This window comes from Dipodomys spectabilis, unplaced genomic scaffold (genome assembly GCF_019054845.1).
Source record: "Dipodomys spectabilis isolate Male_0828 unplaced genomic scaffold, ASM1905484v1 ptg000273l, whole genome shotgun sequence".
NCBI lineage: Eukaryota > Metazoa > Chordata > Mammalia > Rodentia > Heteromyidae > Dipodomys > Dipodomys spectabilis.
Genome location: NW_024870950.1, coordinates 5,189,091 through 5,207,812, shown reverse-complemented (window position 1 = coordinate 5,207,812; position 18,722 = coordinate 5,189,091). Strand labels below are relative to the sequence as shown.

Below are 18,722 nucleotides of genomic sequence, written 5' to 3'. Positions count from 1 at the left end.
AAGGTGGCTTAGTGGTAGAGCACTTGCCTTGCATGCATGAGGCCCTGGGTTCGATTCCTCAGCACCACATAAGCCAAAAGAAAAAAAGCCGGAAGTGGTGCACAGCATCCAGGCCCAGAGTTCAGGGCCCACGACCGGACCCCGCCCCCCCCCCAAAAAAAAAAATGAGTAATAGGGAAGAAAGGCGATTTCTTTGTTTAGAGCTTTTTGTTTTAGATTTTTGTGTTTGTGTAGGTGTCCTGGTCTTGGGGCTCAAACTCAGGTCCTGGGCTGCTTTCTCTGAGCTTTTGTGCTCAAGGCTAATGCTCTACCACTTTGAGCCACAGCACCAATTCCTGACCTTTTGGTGGTTAATTGAAGATAAGAGTATCACAGACTTTTCTGCCTGTGCTAGCTTTGAACCACTATTCTCAGATCTTACCCTCCCGAGTAGCTGGGATTGGATTATAGGCATGAATCATCAATGCCCTGCTCTTTTAGCATTTTTAAGGGAGATTTTTAAGCCCCTTTGATCATTACCAATATAATTGTGTTTAAAGTCAATCAATTTTAAAGGACAATATACTTATGATTATTTATTACCAATCATGAACTAATGATTAATGTTTCATAGAAAACCACAAAAGTGGCCATCATATCTCTTGCTTGATTGGTGTTCAGAGGGAACATGAAGCTCCAAATCCAGCAATATTTAATATTTGAACAAAACCCATAATATAGGAACAGTTTTAGACTTAAGAGTTCAAAGTTGATTCCTTCTAGCAGGCCACTTGATTGATATGTGAAATGCAATTACTTAACTCATTAGATCTGAGAGAAAAACAAACATTAAGACCAAGAAGGAGGATAATTACAATGCAACTGAAAGTCATTTTGATGATTATTTTTTTACATCAATGTAACAGCTCTCCTTTGAAGAAATAAAAAAGGTCAATGAAGGGAGAGCAGTCATACAGAGAAAGAAAGGAGAACAGGAGGAAGTTCTAAATGATTAGGTTGGTTTCAGAGGACTGGAAAGAAGGGATATTAATGTTGGAGCCAGTAGGAGAATATCTGAATGTTTTGATTTTCAGAAATGTTAGAACTGAACTGAGCAATAAAGAAAGAAATCTTTTCAGAAATGTAAGGGTATGAAAGTTAATTTCACTAGTATTGGAGAAATAATATGAAATGTTTCAAAAACAGAAGCAATAGTAGGATCATTTTAGACTTATTGGCAGTTTCTGTGGTTTGATCTCTCATTTGCTAGAAAATTCTATGAGTTTTTACATTTTTTATTATTATTATTAAGGTGATATACAGAGGGTTATGGTTTTATAAGGCAGATAATGAGTATTGTCTTTTGGGGCAGTGTTACTTAAGCTTTTGATATCAAGAACTAGAAGTCTAACTTTTATCTGCTTCTAACTATAAAGGCAGAAGTATCCTTCTGCAGGGTCTGTACCCTTCAAGTGATCTTGCTTTGATGGCCTCTCAGAGAGGAAACTGAATGACCAAACTGCCTGTAGTAATTCTGAGATGGGACATGCATCTGTAAACTGATACACCATTGGTTAAAGATGTGGATGAATGAGCCATGTCGTCTGCTTGGCTTTCCACCCAGTTCAGCCATGAATACTCCTAATAACTCTGTATCACTAAAAGTCCACTAATCAAAAGCTTCCACATGTTTTCCATTCATCAGATATTTGTGTCAAGGTTTGGAAAAGCACCACAGTAAAATGTCTAAGAAATGAAAGTGCTTAGAACTTTTCTATTCCCTATGTGATTTCAAAGGTCTCTTTCAGCTCTAAAATATTACTTTTAGGTTTCCAGGTGAAGAGAACACAGCAGAAAAAGGTTACAAAAATAAGTAGGTACTTGATAATAACTATATAGAGTACATACTGAGTAGATACAACTAATTCAGCAGATATTTAATGAGCACCTAGGGGCCTCCTCTAGTTCAGGTGCTGGTGGTATAGCAGCCCTTCCCTCATGGCACTTTTATCCTCTCAGGCCAATGTGAGATGTGAGAGCCCCCAGGACCCACATGATCTCACTGTTGTGTCCTGGAGCCTGGGTGTCATCATTCTGAAATCAGGAACAATGTTGCCTGAAAAAGTACAGTGATCAAACTGATTGCTCTCATAAATAAGTCCAGCTTGCCTTTAGATGTGTTTCTTCTTTTTATTTGATGTTGGTTTTTTTCTCATTGTTTCAGTCACAGAGCTTGAACTCAGGGCCTGGGCACTGTTCCTGAACTCTTTTGCTCAAGGCTAGCACTCTACCACTTGGAGTCATCGTGCCACTTTCAGTTTTTGAGTGGTTAATTGGAGATAAGAGTTTTGCAGGGACTTTTCTGGTTGGGCTGCCTCTGAATTGTGATCCTCAGATCTCAGCCTCCTAAGTACCCAGAATTACAGGTGTGGGCCACTAGCACCTGGCTTAAAAAAAAATTCCTGGGACTTGAAATCAGTGCCTGGGTGCTGTCCTTAAGCTTCCACTTGAGCCACAACTCCACTTCTGGCTTGTTAGGGTAGTTTATTGGAAATAAAATGTCTCATGGACTTTCCTAGCTGGGCTGGCTTTGAACTGCGATTCTCATATCTCAGACTCCTGAGTATCTAGGATTACCAGTGCCTGGCTTGATGTTGGTCTTTTAAAGCATGTCATTTACCCATGGTTTCCCTTAATTGCAATAACTAGTATATGTCTGAGACAAGCAGATACAGTCAGATAAGTTGATGTTAGATGAAATGAACCCCAAGATAAGGACTTAAAAATGGTTTTTCTTTCTTGTTATTGTTTCTAACATGTTTATAAGATGATTTCTTTGTTGCTTTGTATGTCCCTCCCCCATGGCATAAACCCTGTTTTCACTGTATTTGATGTTGGTATAATTTGGGGAAGGGAAAGGAAAAAACAAATTGTTTAAATAGAGATACAGGTGGATCCATTGCAACAATGAGATGTACAAGGCGTTATGTCAAAAAAACGGACTTTACAACTTTGGCTGGGGGTGGGGGGTGTGGCGCGAGGGTAGCGGGGAGATGGGAGGGCAGGGATGGTAAGGGGAAACAAAGGAGGAGGCAACAATGCTTGATAAGAAATAAGAAATGTACTCACTACCTTGCTCATGTAATTGTAGCCCCTCTGTACAGTATTTCACAATAAAAAAACCTTCTTAATAAAAAATTTAAAACGCATGTCATTAAAAAAATTCTTTATTCCAGGGGTTGGGTCATTTCTAGCCAGACTGGATCGAGTATACATTAGGGATTGTTTGCAATCTGTTTATTTATCAGCTTGTCTTGCTGTAGCTTTCTGTTGAGCTGGTGAGACTGTTTATAGATTTTTGGATTGTTTGATACTTAGACTCATCTGGCTCTATTTACAAAAAAAAAATCATAGGAAAAAAACACATTCTCCCCCTTTTTCAATACTTTGTCTCAATATACTTAAATGGTATAAAAGTAACACAGGTCATAGTAAGGCAAATTCTTCAGGAACTCTTATTGTGTGCTGAACATAGAGCAAAACAGGGCTGTTGGCTTTGTCAGACCTTAAGAAACCTTTGTAGGCAGGTGCTTTTAGTGCAGCTTTGAGAAATTAGTGAAATAGCACCAAATTCTGTGGTTGGTACAATCTTTATACATAACACAGAAATTCTGGTATGAGGCTCTGTTTTGCATTAGAGTATCAAAATTTGGTTTCCTGACTGTAACTTTGGGGTGATTTGAATTAAAACCAACAGTGGGGCAATGGGTCAGATGCATTCTCATCTGGTCCTTTCTCTACCTTAGGCCAATGCTGTTGAGTAAAGGTCTCTTTCCCTTGGTCAGAAAGATGGTACTTCCACCAATGAAGTCAGATACTTCCTTCTCTTTGGCCCCTGCAGAATTTTGTTATAGGCACCTTACTGGTTGTATACATTATAAAATGTTTGTGTTTGTGTTTACCATTCCACTAAGCTGTGAGCCCCAGTAGCCTTACACCACACTCTTTTCCTTATCTAAGTCCCTGTGTCTGGCCACACATGGAGTGGACTGGCACATGTCCACTGGCTACACACACCTTTTTAAGGTACCCGGTCCATCCTGGTTCTCTTAGTAATTCATTATGTAGTCATAAATTAACTGAAGTTATATTTGAAGCTTGTTCTACACTTGTACCATCTTATAAGTACTGTCTTCTGAACAAAGCTATGCTTTCTTGCATTTGTTGCAGTATCTCTCTCAGTTTTCCTGGAATTGAATCCTTATGACATTTTCAGCAATGTGGATAAACCTGGAGAACATTAAGTGAATTAAGCTAGATACTGAACTACACAATCTCATTTAATATGTGGAATCTAAAAATCAGAGCTATTAGAAATAGCAGAGGTTAGGCAGTTGGGAAAAATGGGAAACACTGTCCAGAGAGTGCAAATTTGCATTTATAAGTCCTAGAGACTTAATCTACTGTATGGCAGCTATAATGTATTTTAGTGTACTCTGCACAGTAAAAGGTAATTATACAAGGATATAGACAGGTTAATTTGCTTGATTTTAGTAATCATTTCCCTATCTATAGGCAGTAAAACATCATACTGTACCCCTTAAATATAGATTATTCAATGAAAAGATAATTAGGAAATTAAACCATGGTTTAAAAGCAGCTCCTTCCTTTAATCTCATTGTTTTAAAATTATTCTTTCCTGTTGTTTAGGAAGGTGATGTCTGGCCAAACTCCTCAGCTGAAATCACAGTATATTTTAACCCTCTGGAAGCCAAGCAGTACCAACAGACTGTATACTGCGACATTTCAGGTAGAGACATCTTGTGCACAGTAAATTCGGGCTACTAAATAATCAGAGCAAAAAGTGGATAGGTGTGTGTGTGTATGAGAGAGAGAAAGAGAAAAGATATATGTTTTGCTTGCATATACATACATGTATATACATTAGGGACATCAACACTACACAATACTACACAATATCAGTAGAGTAACATTGGATTCAAGACATTCAGTTCTACTTCTCTCTAGAGCAGATCAAGCTTTAAAGTGCCTTACAGTTGTGTTGGTAGGAGAAAGCGATAGGAAAACCATAGACCTTGGTTCCCTGTTAGATGCTTAGAACAGCAAGATTATTACTTGTGGTAACTTATCACAGTGCAAAGTGTTATTTTTATTCCTTTTATAGCACCTGGCTACTATTTTTGCCTTCCAAATTTTTAATCAAAATAATGCATGTCAAGCAGGAAGAGAAGGCAGCCTGGCAGAGGCTTAAAACCACAAATAGACTGGCAGCCTGGTGGCAAGGGGAAACTGAAGGAATTATGTGAAAAAGTAAATATAAAATTGGAGATGATGGGACCTGTATGTTTCACTCTTAGAGTAAGGAGATACTCTTAGAGAAAGGGGGAAAGCGACATAAACACTTTGAAGTTAAGATGGAATTGGAGTGACTATTATAAACTTGATGTAAATATAGTTAGACTGACCTGCAAATAAAATGCATATGTAAATAGGTGTGTGCATATGTGTGTTTCCAACTTACGCTCATTGAGCAATCGTGGAAGCCTAGTCATGTACATATCAGTCACCCAAAGGGAAGCTACTGGTTGCCAAGCTTTGGATGACTGAAAGGAACTGACTCCAGGACTGAGGCGGAGAATGAACAAGGTGAGCCTGGGACTTCCTCTGGTTCCAGAAATTAAAGAATGCTCAGAGAATGATGGTGACATGTCAGCATACACTTAGGCCGATTGAGGGACTCCCACTAAGTTCAGATCAAATAATGCTTCTAATAGATTATAATGTGTGGAACAAGAAGGAATCTGTGAATTCACTTCATTAAGATGCACCATCTGGCAATCATCACTGTAATAACCAATTCAGATTTTTAAAAAAACCTATTGATGGATCTTATGAGTACTATTTTGTCTAATGCCAGCAGTGTTTGAGTATCTGTGATTGATCCCCCAGTAGGATGTGGTAAGAAAACAACAAACAACACCCCTAGTTATGATATGAGGACCAAACTATGTACCTTGGGTCTACATAATATGTATACTTAATAATATCAAGCAAACTGAATTAAAGAACAGAATGAAATGATCATCCAGTGACTTCACAAGGTCAAAGTCCTGAAACTCTAGAAAGGCTGAAAGAACCTTTCCAGCCAGAAGAAGGTTTGAGAGCATTCTACCAGAGAACCACATGTAATCTTCATTGGATTCTTGCTATGAAGAACATGGTTGAGCAAGGAGCCGATGACCCATACCTGTAATCCTAGCTACTCAGGAACCTGAGAGCTGAGGATCCTTGTTTGAAGGAAAGCTCGTCAAACTCTTATCTTTAATTAACCAGCAAAAAATTGGAAGTAGAGAGTGGCTCAAGTGGTAGAGCACCAGTCTAGAAGTGAAAAAGCTAAAGGAGAGGAGGGTGTGAGGCACTGAGTTCAAGCCCCATTGCTATCACACATACACACATACTCACACACATACACAATACACACATATACACAAGACCATTGCTAGGTAAGAGATCTAAGGAAGTTCTTTGTTCTCTGGAAACTCTTCTGTCTTCTAAACATGTTTCAGAATCTTTAAAATATATAAGTAAACAATGTAGAAAGTAAATTGCAAAGCTCAATAGTCTATTTCTCCCACACTACTTCTAAGAAGCACTTGTAGTTCTTTTCTTGGAATGGTGATTTCCCTTGCTAACTCGATGCTTATGTTGCTATTTGCTGATTTATTAACCCCACACTTTCCCTAATCCTCAGTGTGAAAGATGAAGATATTAGCTTACTTATATCTTTTCTTCCCCTGCCCGGGTTTATTGAGTTATAATTTACTGCAGTAAAACTCAGCTTTTTTCAGAGTATGGTTCTATGAATTTGGACAAACTTGAACAGTCGCAACCACCAAAATCAAGACACAGAAAATTTCTAACACCATATGATTTCCTCCATATGCCCCTTGGCAGGTACCCCATCCCTCCACCTTGGCCTTTGGTGATCCAATCATTTTTATTCTATATTTTATGAGTTTTATTATAATCTTAAATAACATACTTGAACCTAATTTCCCTTAAATAATATACTTGGAATTTATTCCTTAAACTTTATAATACCTCTTCACATATAAGGACATTGGTAGCCATTCTTTCTGCCTTCGGTGAGTTATCCTTCAAGATCATCATTGATGATCATAGTTAAGGCTTCAATTTACATACATATTACTCACCAAAAAGCCAGATATTCTGGGATCACATTTTATCCTGAGTTGATCCAAAGTTCTGACCCTGAGTCACTCAAACACTATCCTTAAAGTCTATACCAGTAGATTACCTTCCTTTACTTACAAGTGTGCTTTGTGTTCATTTGCTTCATAATTGACTTATACATAATTGACTTATACTTATCCTTTCCTTACATTTTTTAGATGTTTGTTTTTTCACTCTTGTCTAATCTACAATTCATTGTCTTCTCTATGAAGATATTTTTCTCAGAGCCTACCAGCTTCTTATTGTAGTTCAGATTCTATGTCTACAAAAGAGCTATTATCCAAGAATTAAAAAATGCATTTCCATGTGCACCCCATCTCATCTTTTCCTTCTTGGTCTACTCAAGGGCTTTCTCAAGACTCTCAGAATGTTTTCAGTCTTCTTTTTTGCACTTGAGTTCTGAAGTGGGATGAAGCCCTGTGCAGGAATGGGATTTTTTCCGGCTCACTGTAGCCCATTTGAGTCTGATTACTCATATATTACTTCAACTCTGAGAAATTCAGTTTGATTACTTCTTTGATAGTCTTTCCTCAATTTTTTTTTTTATCTTACTCTTCTCTAAAACTTAATAATCTAAAACTAGTCCTGAAAGATCCGGTGTCAAAGAATAAGATTTTAATCATACAAACCATAATAAAAGGCATTAAATAGAATCCAAAATTATTCAATAGGGTGCTTGGAGAAAAACTGATTTTTTTTGGTCAAAAAACACTAAGCACTACTCCCCAGCCACCAGCACAGCCGTGGTCAGGGATTGGGTGGAATCGCCCCAGATGTTGAGAGCCACCTCCCTGAACTTAAGTAGACTACTTGGTATTCCACTGCTATTGCTTACAAATGCTGGAAATTTTCTCTTCAAGTTACTCTTTAACTTAAATGTGTCCCCTTTATAGATAGGACTTTCCTTGCCTATATTGTATAGATTCCAGAAAGCATTTTGCAATTGACTTTAGGGCATCTTGAATCATGGAACTTTGGCACAAATATTTACTACTCAAAAACTTGAAATAGTTATGTTTTCTTTTTCTATGTTTCTTGTTATTTTTGTAGTACTGAGGATTGAGCCATGCCCCAAGTACTTCTGCTTTGAGTTCATTTTTCAGATAGGGTTTTCAGCTAATTTTATCAGGGCTGGCCATCACCCACAATCCTCCTACCTCTGCCTCCTGGGTAGCTGAGATTACAACTATGTGCCACTGTATCTACTTGTTTTTGAGATCAAGTCTTACTGTTTGCCTGGGCTGACCTCAAACTGCCACCCTTCTCTATCTGCCTTCCAAGTATCTGGGATTGCAAGCATGAATCACTATATCCAGCTTTGCTCCCCCTCCCTGTTTTGTAATCAGATGAAGTAGAATCAAGTACTAAACTAGCCATTGCTAATTGCTTGCAAGAACTTCAGCTTTTTTTTCTGACATTCTTTCCAGCCATTTTTTATGTACTGCTAGCACCAAGAACATAAAACTTATTCAATAAATATTGATTCCGTGAGTAAATAAGTAGCTTAAAGGTAAATGAATGAGTGGATGAATCCTGACTTGGTCTATTCTAGGGCCTTGTATATGAATGTGTGGTTCTCAGGATAGCCTCAGGATGAATGCAGGATGGACTTGGGAGTTTGGGAGTTGACCTGCCTATTCCTGTACTTACAGACTTCTTAATGGATCTGGAGGCAATGTACAGCAGGGCCTCTACAACAGGATAGTGGGGCCTCTCTCCCATCTCCCACTTTCCAGGGGCACTGGGTTTGGCCATACTCCAGGGGTTTAGCTGCCCTCCAGAGGTTTCCCAAACATTACACAACCAGGGTATTCATCTGTTGTTTTATTTGTAATGCTGAGTTCTACCACAGAATTTATATCCTGGGTAAACTGAATCAGGCAGTTTTCCATCTGCATAATAATTCTTCCTTATTTTGTTAGTGGTTTATTAAAAGATACAGATGCCAAGAAAGGCTTTGCTTACATAGTAATTCCATATTATCTTTCCTGTAAATTCCATGTAATTCTCTGTGTCTTTTAGAAGACATGGGAAGGATTCATTTTATCTTCAACCAGTTGCTGAAAGTACCTGTCTGAGGTCACTAGGAAAAAAAATTGTGGGCAGATAAGAAAGATTCTTCCCTTCTTTGACTTTGCTTTTCTTTGATTTGAGATCTAGATGGTACATAGGAGCAAATACATGTGGAGATTCTTTCTTCTCTTGCCCTTCTTCCTAGGTAATAGCTTACCTTACACACTTGTAATGTTTCTGTTTATCCTGCTTGTTAGCTATTTGCTGACCCCCATCTGTGGCCTTTCTGTGGCTGCCTACTTTCTTACCACATAGACAATGACCTAAATTGTTGAGATCAGAAACTGGAAGTCAAATTACCATTTATATTAACTGTCTCTTTTCCCTCAGTATTAAAATATGCTTTATGCTTTGATATCCTATAGTTTCATTGTGATGTATTTCCCTTTATTCTGCATGGTATTTGATATGTTTCTTGAGACTAAGTGATTTTCATCAATTCTGGAAGATTCTCGATGATTTTATATCTTAATGTTGTTTTCTTCTCATGTCACTTTTCTAGTTCTTTTGTATATATACATAAGTGTGTGTGTGTGTATAACATGTGTGTAGCCAGGCACCAGTGGCTCACACCTGTAATCCTAGCTACTCAGGAGGCTGAGATCTGAGGACTAAGGTTCAAAGCCACTCTTGGCAGGAAAGTCCTTGAGACTCTTATCTCCAATTAACCACCAGAAAACCGGAAGTGGCGCCATGGTTCAAGTGGTAGAGTGCTTGCCTTGAGTTGAAGAGCTCAGGGACAATGCCCAGGCCTAGAGTTTAAGCCCTACAACTGACAAAAAAACAACAAACAAACATGTGTATATACATACATATATGTATATGTTTGTTTGTTACATACATATACGTATATGTATATGTATGTATGTCTTTCCCTTAGAATCATCATGTATGTTAACCTCTTCTTTATATTTCCTGTATCTTTATGTCTGTATGGCTCCTAGGTGCTTTTTCTGAGTCCTTTTTTCTACTTAACTAATTTTTAAGCTATATCTGCTCATCAAGTCATCTATCCATTCAGTTTTTAATTTAATTGACTTAGTTTTTCCATTTTAGAAATCATATATATAGTTTGAATAAATACCTATTTTAATTCCTTAATTATAGTTTGTATTTTGTTATTTATGTCTTCAAAGATTATTAGAAAACTTACTAGAGTTTCTCTAGGAATTTCAACTATCTTGAACTCTTCTGGTGCTCGTGTTCATGGTAACCACTAGTTTTCCTCATACTGGATTGGTTCTTTAAGTATTTGTATTATGAATTTATTTTAGCCTGGCAACTACACTGTGAAAATATTTCCTTAGGTGAACCATTTTTAATGTCTTCTGCTAAGGGCTCTGTAATTTTTGTTCTGATTCTTGCTCCCCGTACAGCATGAGACTTTGGTACTAGGAGCTTCTGCCCCATGTGGAGTACTAGCTAGAAGATGAGCCTCATTATTACTTCCATAGACCAATATATAGGCTTAAGAAAAACACTTTCTAGGCTCCTGGATTTATGCAGAGTTTAATTCTCCGTTCCAAATAGAAAACAAAGCCTATGTCCTCTTCACGAGAGAGTAACACTGGTGCCAGTAGACCATAGGCTCTGTAAGTCTCTGCTTTTCTTTGGGGAAATTTGCTAGTTTATTATGCTGAGTTCCCTTTTTACTTCTAGTACCTGGTATTTTCCTTTTTTTTGAGTTTGGATACACATTAAAATATATACTTACTATGTTTTTAGTAATTTTTTTTTTCTTTTTGTATTTGGGGTGGAAGAATAGACCAAGTCAACTAACTCGACCATGTTGTCAGAAGTTAATGTTAGAAGTTTTTGTATGTTTAAATGATGTCCTTAGAGAATTTGCATCAGAATCAAACTAGCTGCTCATTAAAAATGTAGGCACTTGGGTTTCACTTATGTTTTATTGAAGCAAACTCTGTGGAAATGGTACTGGAGAATATTCATTTTAAATGAGGACTAAGAAGCAATTCTAGAAGTTTTTCAGCATACAAGGTTGACATGGAAAGGGATAGATTATATTTCTTCAACATACAGTAAAAATAAGAAATTAAAAAATTCCAAAGCAATATAATTTACAATAGCAATAAAAAATGTGTAGTAGTTCAGATGGATGTAGTAGCCTGTAATCCCAGCTATGGGAGGCAGAGATCAGGAGGATCACGGGAAGTTTGAGTCTAGCCTGAGTAAAAGATTAATGAGATTTTTGTCTCAACAAACAAAGCTTATGGTTGACTTATGCAAGATGCAAAGGTAGAAGGATTGTAATCCCAGGCAAAAAGTGTGAAAATTCTGAAAAATACCTTAAAAATAACCTAAAGTAAAAAGGGCTGGCAGCATGACTCAAGTGGTAGAGAACTTACCTAGGAAGTTCAAAGCACTGAGTTAAAAATCCCAGTACTGTTAGAGAAAGAGGAAGATAGAGAGGGAAAAGTTCTTAGAAGCTAGGCATTGTGGCACAAACTACTCAGACAATGTGAGAGATTAAAGACCCAAATATGTGGACAACTATACATTTGCCATAAGTTGACAAACTCAATATTGTTAAAATGTATTTAATGCAACCAAAATCAATACCTAAATTGCTTATTAAAATAGAATTTGATAAGTTAATTCTAAAATTCTAATGGAAATGCAAAAGACAACTTTGGAAAAAGTATAATTGGAAAGCTACTATTACTTGATTTCAAGAGGCATTCAAAGCTAATTAATATAATCCAGAATAATCTTGCCATCTGGAAATTCTTTTACTTTCAACACATCTTTTGATATGTAATATAATACTCATCCTTTTGCGACATACAGTAATATTCATAGACCTAGGATTTGAAACATGGACTCCTGCAGCCCATCATGTAGCCTATCATAAATCTTATGGATGTCCAGTTGTTTTAGCTCCTTCTACTGCACAGCTCATCTTTCTCCACTGAAAGTCAGTACTAGGTCTGTCATGAATCCAGTTTACATAACACTTAAGCATATATATTTGAACATTTGTATATAAGCACCAAATCTTGAACATACTGATCTCATTGAGCTTCTCAGTAGTTCAGTTGGGTAGGGCAGATGATGTCTTTATTTTATAAATGAGGAAGCTAAAGCTTGGAAAACTTAGTAAATTGTCTACAGGAGTCATGAATTCTAAGACTTGAGTCCTGTATTGTGCATACCTTGTACCTCTCCATCCCTTAAAGACATATCTCATTTGGAATGGTATGACCTATAGTCCACCGTTGTAACTAAAAGAAATAATTAAGTTCCCAGCCCATCCAAAAACTATACCTAGAAGATTATACACTAGTCCATGCACAAAAAAAACCAGAAGACCCCCATCTCAACCAATAAAAAGCTAGGTATGGTGGTGCATGCCTGTTACATGCCATCTACATGGGAGCAAATAGGAGGATCACTGTCCAGGCCAGCCCAAGCCAAAACTAGACCTTATTTGAAAAATAATAATAGGAAGTGGCGCTGTAGCTCAAGTGGTACAGTGCTGGCCTTGAGCTGGACAGCGCCCAGGCCCAGAGTTCAAGCCCCACGACCAACAAAAAAAAAAAAAAAGAAAGAAAAATAATAATAACATAAAGAGTTGGAGGTGTGGCTCAAGTAGCAGAGCACCTACTTAGCAAGCACAGGACCCCAACTAAATTGAAAGCCAGTACTCAAAACAAAACAAAACCCAAACCCTTTATCTAGTTTTTCTAAAGTGTTTAAAAACATCTATATAACAACTCATCAACTATTTCTCTATGACACCAAGCATTTACAATACATAAATTACATAAATTTACAACACATAAACATACTACTATATTAGTAGTATACTAACAAGTAAAGAAGCTGTATTTTCTTTCTATACTGCTGTGAACATGAACCATAATATAAACAATGATGTGTTGAAGTTTCTAAAAATGCTATCTAAATTGGTCCCGGGTTGGTGGTTGCTCTAGGTACCTGGTGAAAACAAATTCTGTGACCCACAGAGGATATTTAAACCATCAGGGGAAATGTGGGAAGATGTACTGGCAATGTGCAACAGGTTTTAAATGAAGACTCAGGATGCAAATCTGCTTTCTCAGAACAGCAGAAACTGGGCTGTGGTACGCACTGTTTTAATATTGCAGCTCAAGGAAGCATAAATGCTTTGCTGGCAAGTGTGTATACATATGTATTATGGTATTGCTTTCTTTTAGATAACAACTTTAGACAAAAATGATCTATTATTATTGTTGTCATGTGAAAATTCTGATAGTGATTTGAGGTATATTGAGCAATTTTGTGCATGCAAACATATAGTGAAATGTTTTAGTTTACAGCTAAGCAAACTTTGTTTACATTTCTTATTTATATTGAGTTTATGCAAAATAATTTTATAATATATAGATAAAGCACAAGGAATACCCCATAACTATATGCATTTTAATTTTGTTATCATATTTTTCTGAAGTTCCCTTATAACATACATGTGGCTACGATTTAATCATTAATAGTCTATTGTTGGGCTTTTTAAAAGTTCCACTCCCAATAGACATGTGTGCTGCTTCCAGATTAATGCTGTTATGCATCTAAGAATCATGCTCTTAAAGCCAGATGCCAGTGGCTTGTGGCTGTAATCCTAGCTACTCAGGAGGCTGACATCTAGAGGATTGTGTTTCAAAGCCAGATGGGCAGGAAGGTCTTCAATATTCTATCCTAGTTAACCAGCAATAAAGGCTGGATAGGACTGAAGTGATAGGGAGCCAGAAAGCTGAGTGAGTAGGAGGCTCTAAATTCAATACCCCAAACTGGCATAAGAATAATCTTCTTGAACATCTCCAGGAACACAATGTCAGTTTTTCTAGGATATACTCCTCAAAGTAACATCTCTGAGACATACACGATACACACACTCAGGTGACTGGCTAATCTCTCCACAGGGGTTGTGCCAGTTTATTTTCCTACCTGCAGGAGATGAGTACCCATGACATTTTTCTGTAACCTTGACTGCACTCAGGACCGATCAACTTTTAAGTTTCCCCCTCAAGAACACTTGAAATAAAACTGCAGTTATGAACTTTGTTATGTTAGTGAAAATAACATGTATTGTCTGACCACTCAACTCTGGACACTCATGTGGGCCCATTTTTCTAAGGTTTGGTGTTGTCTTTGTCCAGCTGATTTATAGCAGTTCTTGATATAGTCAACATATATTCAACATAGCACCTTTCTGCTGAGTCCTTTGTACCTGGTGGAAGGTGCAAACAAGCTTCCTAGGGCCTCTTTTATAAGACATTAGTTCCACTCATTAGGGCTCTGTTCTATTACCTAAATCATCTTCCAGATGCATCACTTCTTAATTTCTTCACCTTGGGGATTAAGATTTCAACCAAAGAATCTGAGGACGTGGAGGCTGGAGGAGACAAATAACTAGACCATAATAGATGGCAAGTTTTCAAGTACCCATGGCTGCAATTTTCTGGTATTTAATGCAATGGAATCTGTTGTAGTCAGGAATTTTTAGGTTCATTAAAGAGATTCTGTAGTGTGTCTTTCTGCTGCTTTTGAGAAAAACCTCTGGATTAAAAAACACAGTATGTTGTCGTTTAATAAAGAACCTGTCCTGAAAGTTGCTAGTGCCTTCGCACTTGGTATCTTTTATCAAGATAAGAAAATAATCTGCTTAGAAAATCTTATGGTAAATTAACATTTATGATATGACCAAAAATTTATGTGACCCCTTAGAAATGCAAAGCTAGAATTACTTGTGGTTATCTTCTATTCTGGGCGAGGGAAGTGGTTAACTACAAATAAGACCAACTCTTATGAACTAATTAGTAATGCCCAAGAAACATTAACCATGCTTTATTATAGTACTTCATTTTTCATTTTAGGAAAGAAGTCAAGATAACAGATGGGGAAAGTTTTAGGTCTGACTGTTGTAAATAGTCTGATAGTTTACTCCATGATATATTTGCAGTTCTCTTTCTTTGCCATTCTGAATGTTGAATCTCAGTCAAAATCCATCCCTTTTAACCAAAGAATACAAATTATTGCCTTGATTAGAAGTATAAATAATAGATTATGGTGACAATGTTGGAGCCCTCTGAAAGTTTTATTTGAATTGTATAACATTGTTACCATAAATATCTGATTTTTAGAGGAATCTCTTCTCTGGGGACCAGATGGAGTGGGGGACACTCTGACTAAATCAGCAATCCCAAATACTGTTAGGATTTCTCAAAGTAATACTTATATAATGACCACTGTGTTGACAAACACTAGAGGGGATAGAAGGACAGTAGTCCTGTCTTTTAAAAGCTAGTCATGAGAAGAAAGTACTAAGGATACAAAAGAATGATATATAAAATATCATAAGAAATTATAATGATGGCAATAAATTAGAACTACCACTTAGATGTTCCAAGTGTGGTTAGTACAGCTGTTTGTACAGCCATTCTAGAGGACAATATGGTTACAGCTACCAAAATGTCAAATGTGCATGAGTTTGTTTTGAAAATTCTGCTTCTAATAATGGTGGGATGGTTGGTTTGGGTCAACTCTATCTCTCTGCAGAAGAACAACTAGAAAAGCCAGACAAGCCGGGTGCCAGTGGCTCACGCCTGTAATCCTAGTTACTCAGGAGGCTGAGATCTGAGGATCACAGTTGAAAGCCAGCCCAGGCAGGAAAGCCTTATTTCCAATAAACCACCAGAAAACCAGAAGTGGTGCTGTAGCTCAAGTGGTAGAGTGCTTGCCTTGAGCTGAAGAGCTGAAGGACAGCGTCCAAGCCCAGAGTTCAAGCCCCACAACCGACAAAAGATAGAAATCGCCATCAGACTTGGAGAGCCATGATGTTCACGGGGTTTCCAAGGAGAAATGGTCTTGACAACTTCAGGTATTCGACTGGGGTCCAGTAGAAACTGGAAGCAGGCTAGCCCGCACAAAGCCTGAAAACCAGCTTTGAATCACTTTTTCACTTGATTTGATTAAGACACTTCTCCACTAAAGTACCAGAAGAGAATGAATGCCTCAGGTTCTGAGGTGTTTATTGATTGCGGGGAAATAGCTCTTCTCTTTTATACCTAGAATCTCTAAGCCCTTTTAGGGAGAATTAAGAAAATAGATACTCAAGTGATTTGCTTCAGGGCTTAATTCTGTAATTACAATCTTAGCTGAGGACAGTTAAATTAGGTTTTTCTGAGATTATAAGTATCCTCTAGTTACCAGCCAGAAGCTACAGGAAGTTATCTTTTAAGGGTTTCAATTATCTCTATGAATTTCATGTACCTAGACCATCATTCAATCAATAAACCACCCAGAATATGAGGGAATAAGATAATCTGACAGAAAACCAAGTTAAGCAGTTAAGACTCAGAATGATCTAAATAATAGAATTGTAAGACACAGAATTTTAAAAATAATTTTTATTAGTCACAAGCAGAGGCTGAGCAAGGTAGCTCACACTTGTAATCCCAGAGACCTTGGAGGCAGAGACCAAGAGCATCAGGGTGGGAAGCCAGACCCGGTGAAAAGCTAATGAAATCCCTGTCTCCTACTAACAAGCTTGACATGGCGGTATACACATCTGTAGGAGCTTAAGTATTAAAGTACAGTATATGCATGTATTCAATATGGTGGATCCCCTTGAGCAATTAACATACATCTGAAAAATGGCTGTTAGTAAGTGATATATGTCTTGTCTAGAAGGGGAGGGTACTAGGATGTGCACACATGTGAAATAGTATGTGTATGTGTGGTACATGTGTGAAAATGGAACTACGTAGCTTGTTGAGATTAGCTTGGGAAAAGGGGGGGCCGTATGAAGAATCTAATCAAAACACATTGTATGCACATACGGACACATCAAAAATGGCTTGAGCCACTGGTGCCCGGCAAGGTTCTGATATTTTCATACACCTAAATGATGTGTAATGATCAAATTGGGGACAATAATATATCTATCACTTTAAACACTAATCATTTCTTTGTGTTAGGAACCATCAAAATCTTCTTGCTACTTTGAAATATACAATAAATTATTGTTAACTCCAAGTACTCCAACACCTATTTTACTATGAGATATTAGAATTTAATCCCCTTTTTTATCTGTGTTGGTGGAAGGGAGATAGTGTTAGGGTTTGAACCCAGGACCTTGTGCATATGAGGCAGATGTTTTACCACTAAGCTAACCCTGTCTCGATCTTTCCTTCTCACAACCCTTCCCAGCTTCTGTTATATTCTACCCTCTGCTTTTATGAGATCAACTATTTTGTCTTCAGCATGTTAGGGAGACTATGCAGTGATTTGTCTTTCTGTGATTAAATTTTTTAATCTTTTTGCTGCTAAAATGTCAGGCTAAATTGCAATATAGACCACTCCTTACAGGTAAAAAAAAATTATAGTATTATTCCTGTTTCTAAAAGTAAGATAAATCTTCAGCATTGGTTATATTACAGTTTCCTCAGTGCAGAAATTTTGATTGTTTACCTCAGTGACAGATTGTGGATAATATGGGATAATAAAATCTCAATTGTTTCTGTAGGCCGAGAAATCCGCTTGCCTCTCCGAATCAGAGGTGAAGGAATAGGACCTAAGATTCACTTCAACTTTGAATTGCTTGACATTGGGAAAGTCTTCATTGGATCTGTTCATTGCTATGAGGTGAGCAGAATTATTCACTGAGGCTCCTGACAGTACAGAGGATCTTTTTAGTTTGTGTGTGTGTGTGTGTGTGTGTGTGTGTGTGTGTGTGTGTGTTGATGATCCAGGGTCCAGGGGCTTGAACTCTGGGCCTTGGCACTGTCCCTTAGCTACTTTTTGTCAAGGTTAGTGCTCTACCACTGAGCTATAGTTCCACTTCTGGCATCTTGTGGCTAATCGGAGATAAGAGTCTCAAGGACATTCCTGCCCAGGCTGGCTATGAACTGTGATCCTCAGATCTCAGCTTCCTGAGTAGCTGGGATTGTAGGTATGAGCCACTGGCACCTTTATGTGATCAGTGTTTCTATGTGATCAGAAATATGTACAGTCACATCCATTTGCCATTACTCATCCCCATTCAGACCCCAAAATGCTGATTCCCCTCCTAGTAGCTGTGCTGCAAACACCAACTTCTACCCTTCTTCATCAGTACCTTTGACTTCACTAAAAGCTAAAAAGTGTCAAAGCCATAATTTAAATTGGCTTTATCCTCCTCATTTGGTAGATTCTAAAGAGGAACACCATAAATACCTCTCCCCATCTGTTTCAAGCTTGGTCTCTGACAACATAAATTCTACAGCTGAGAGGAGAGAGAACTTTTTACATTTTCTAGAATGTCCTAATGAGGAGAACTGTTTTCACACTTCAGATTTCTCTCCAAATGCCCTCATCTCCAGCTCAAGTTTGAAAAAACTAATCATCGAGGTTTCTAA

At 37.7% G+C, this 18,722-nt stretch overlaps 1 protein-coding gene across 2 annotated transcripts in view; it reads left to right on the top strand.

Moving 5' to 3' along the window:
* The window catches only part of Hydin (HYDIN axonemal central pair apparatus protein), a 236,973-nt gene that overhangs the window by 55,114 nt on the left and 163,137 nt on the right, over nucleotides 1-18,722 (top strand). For both annotated transcript variants that reach the window (XM_042700777.1, XM_042700776.1), the window contains exons 9-10: nucleotides 4,690-4,789; nucleotides 17,852-17,970. In XM_042700777.1, coding sequence (XP_042556711.1) covers nucleotides 4,690-4,789; nucleotides 17,852-17,970 — 219 coding nt within the window. The remainder of the gene's footprint in view (nucleotides 1-4,689; nucleotides 4,790-17,851; nucleotides 17,971-18,722) is intronic.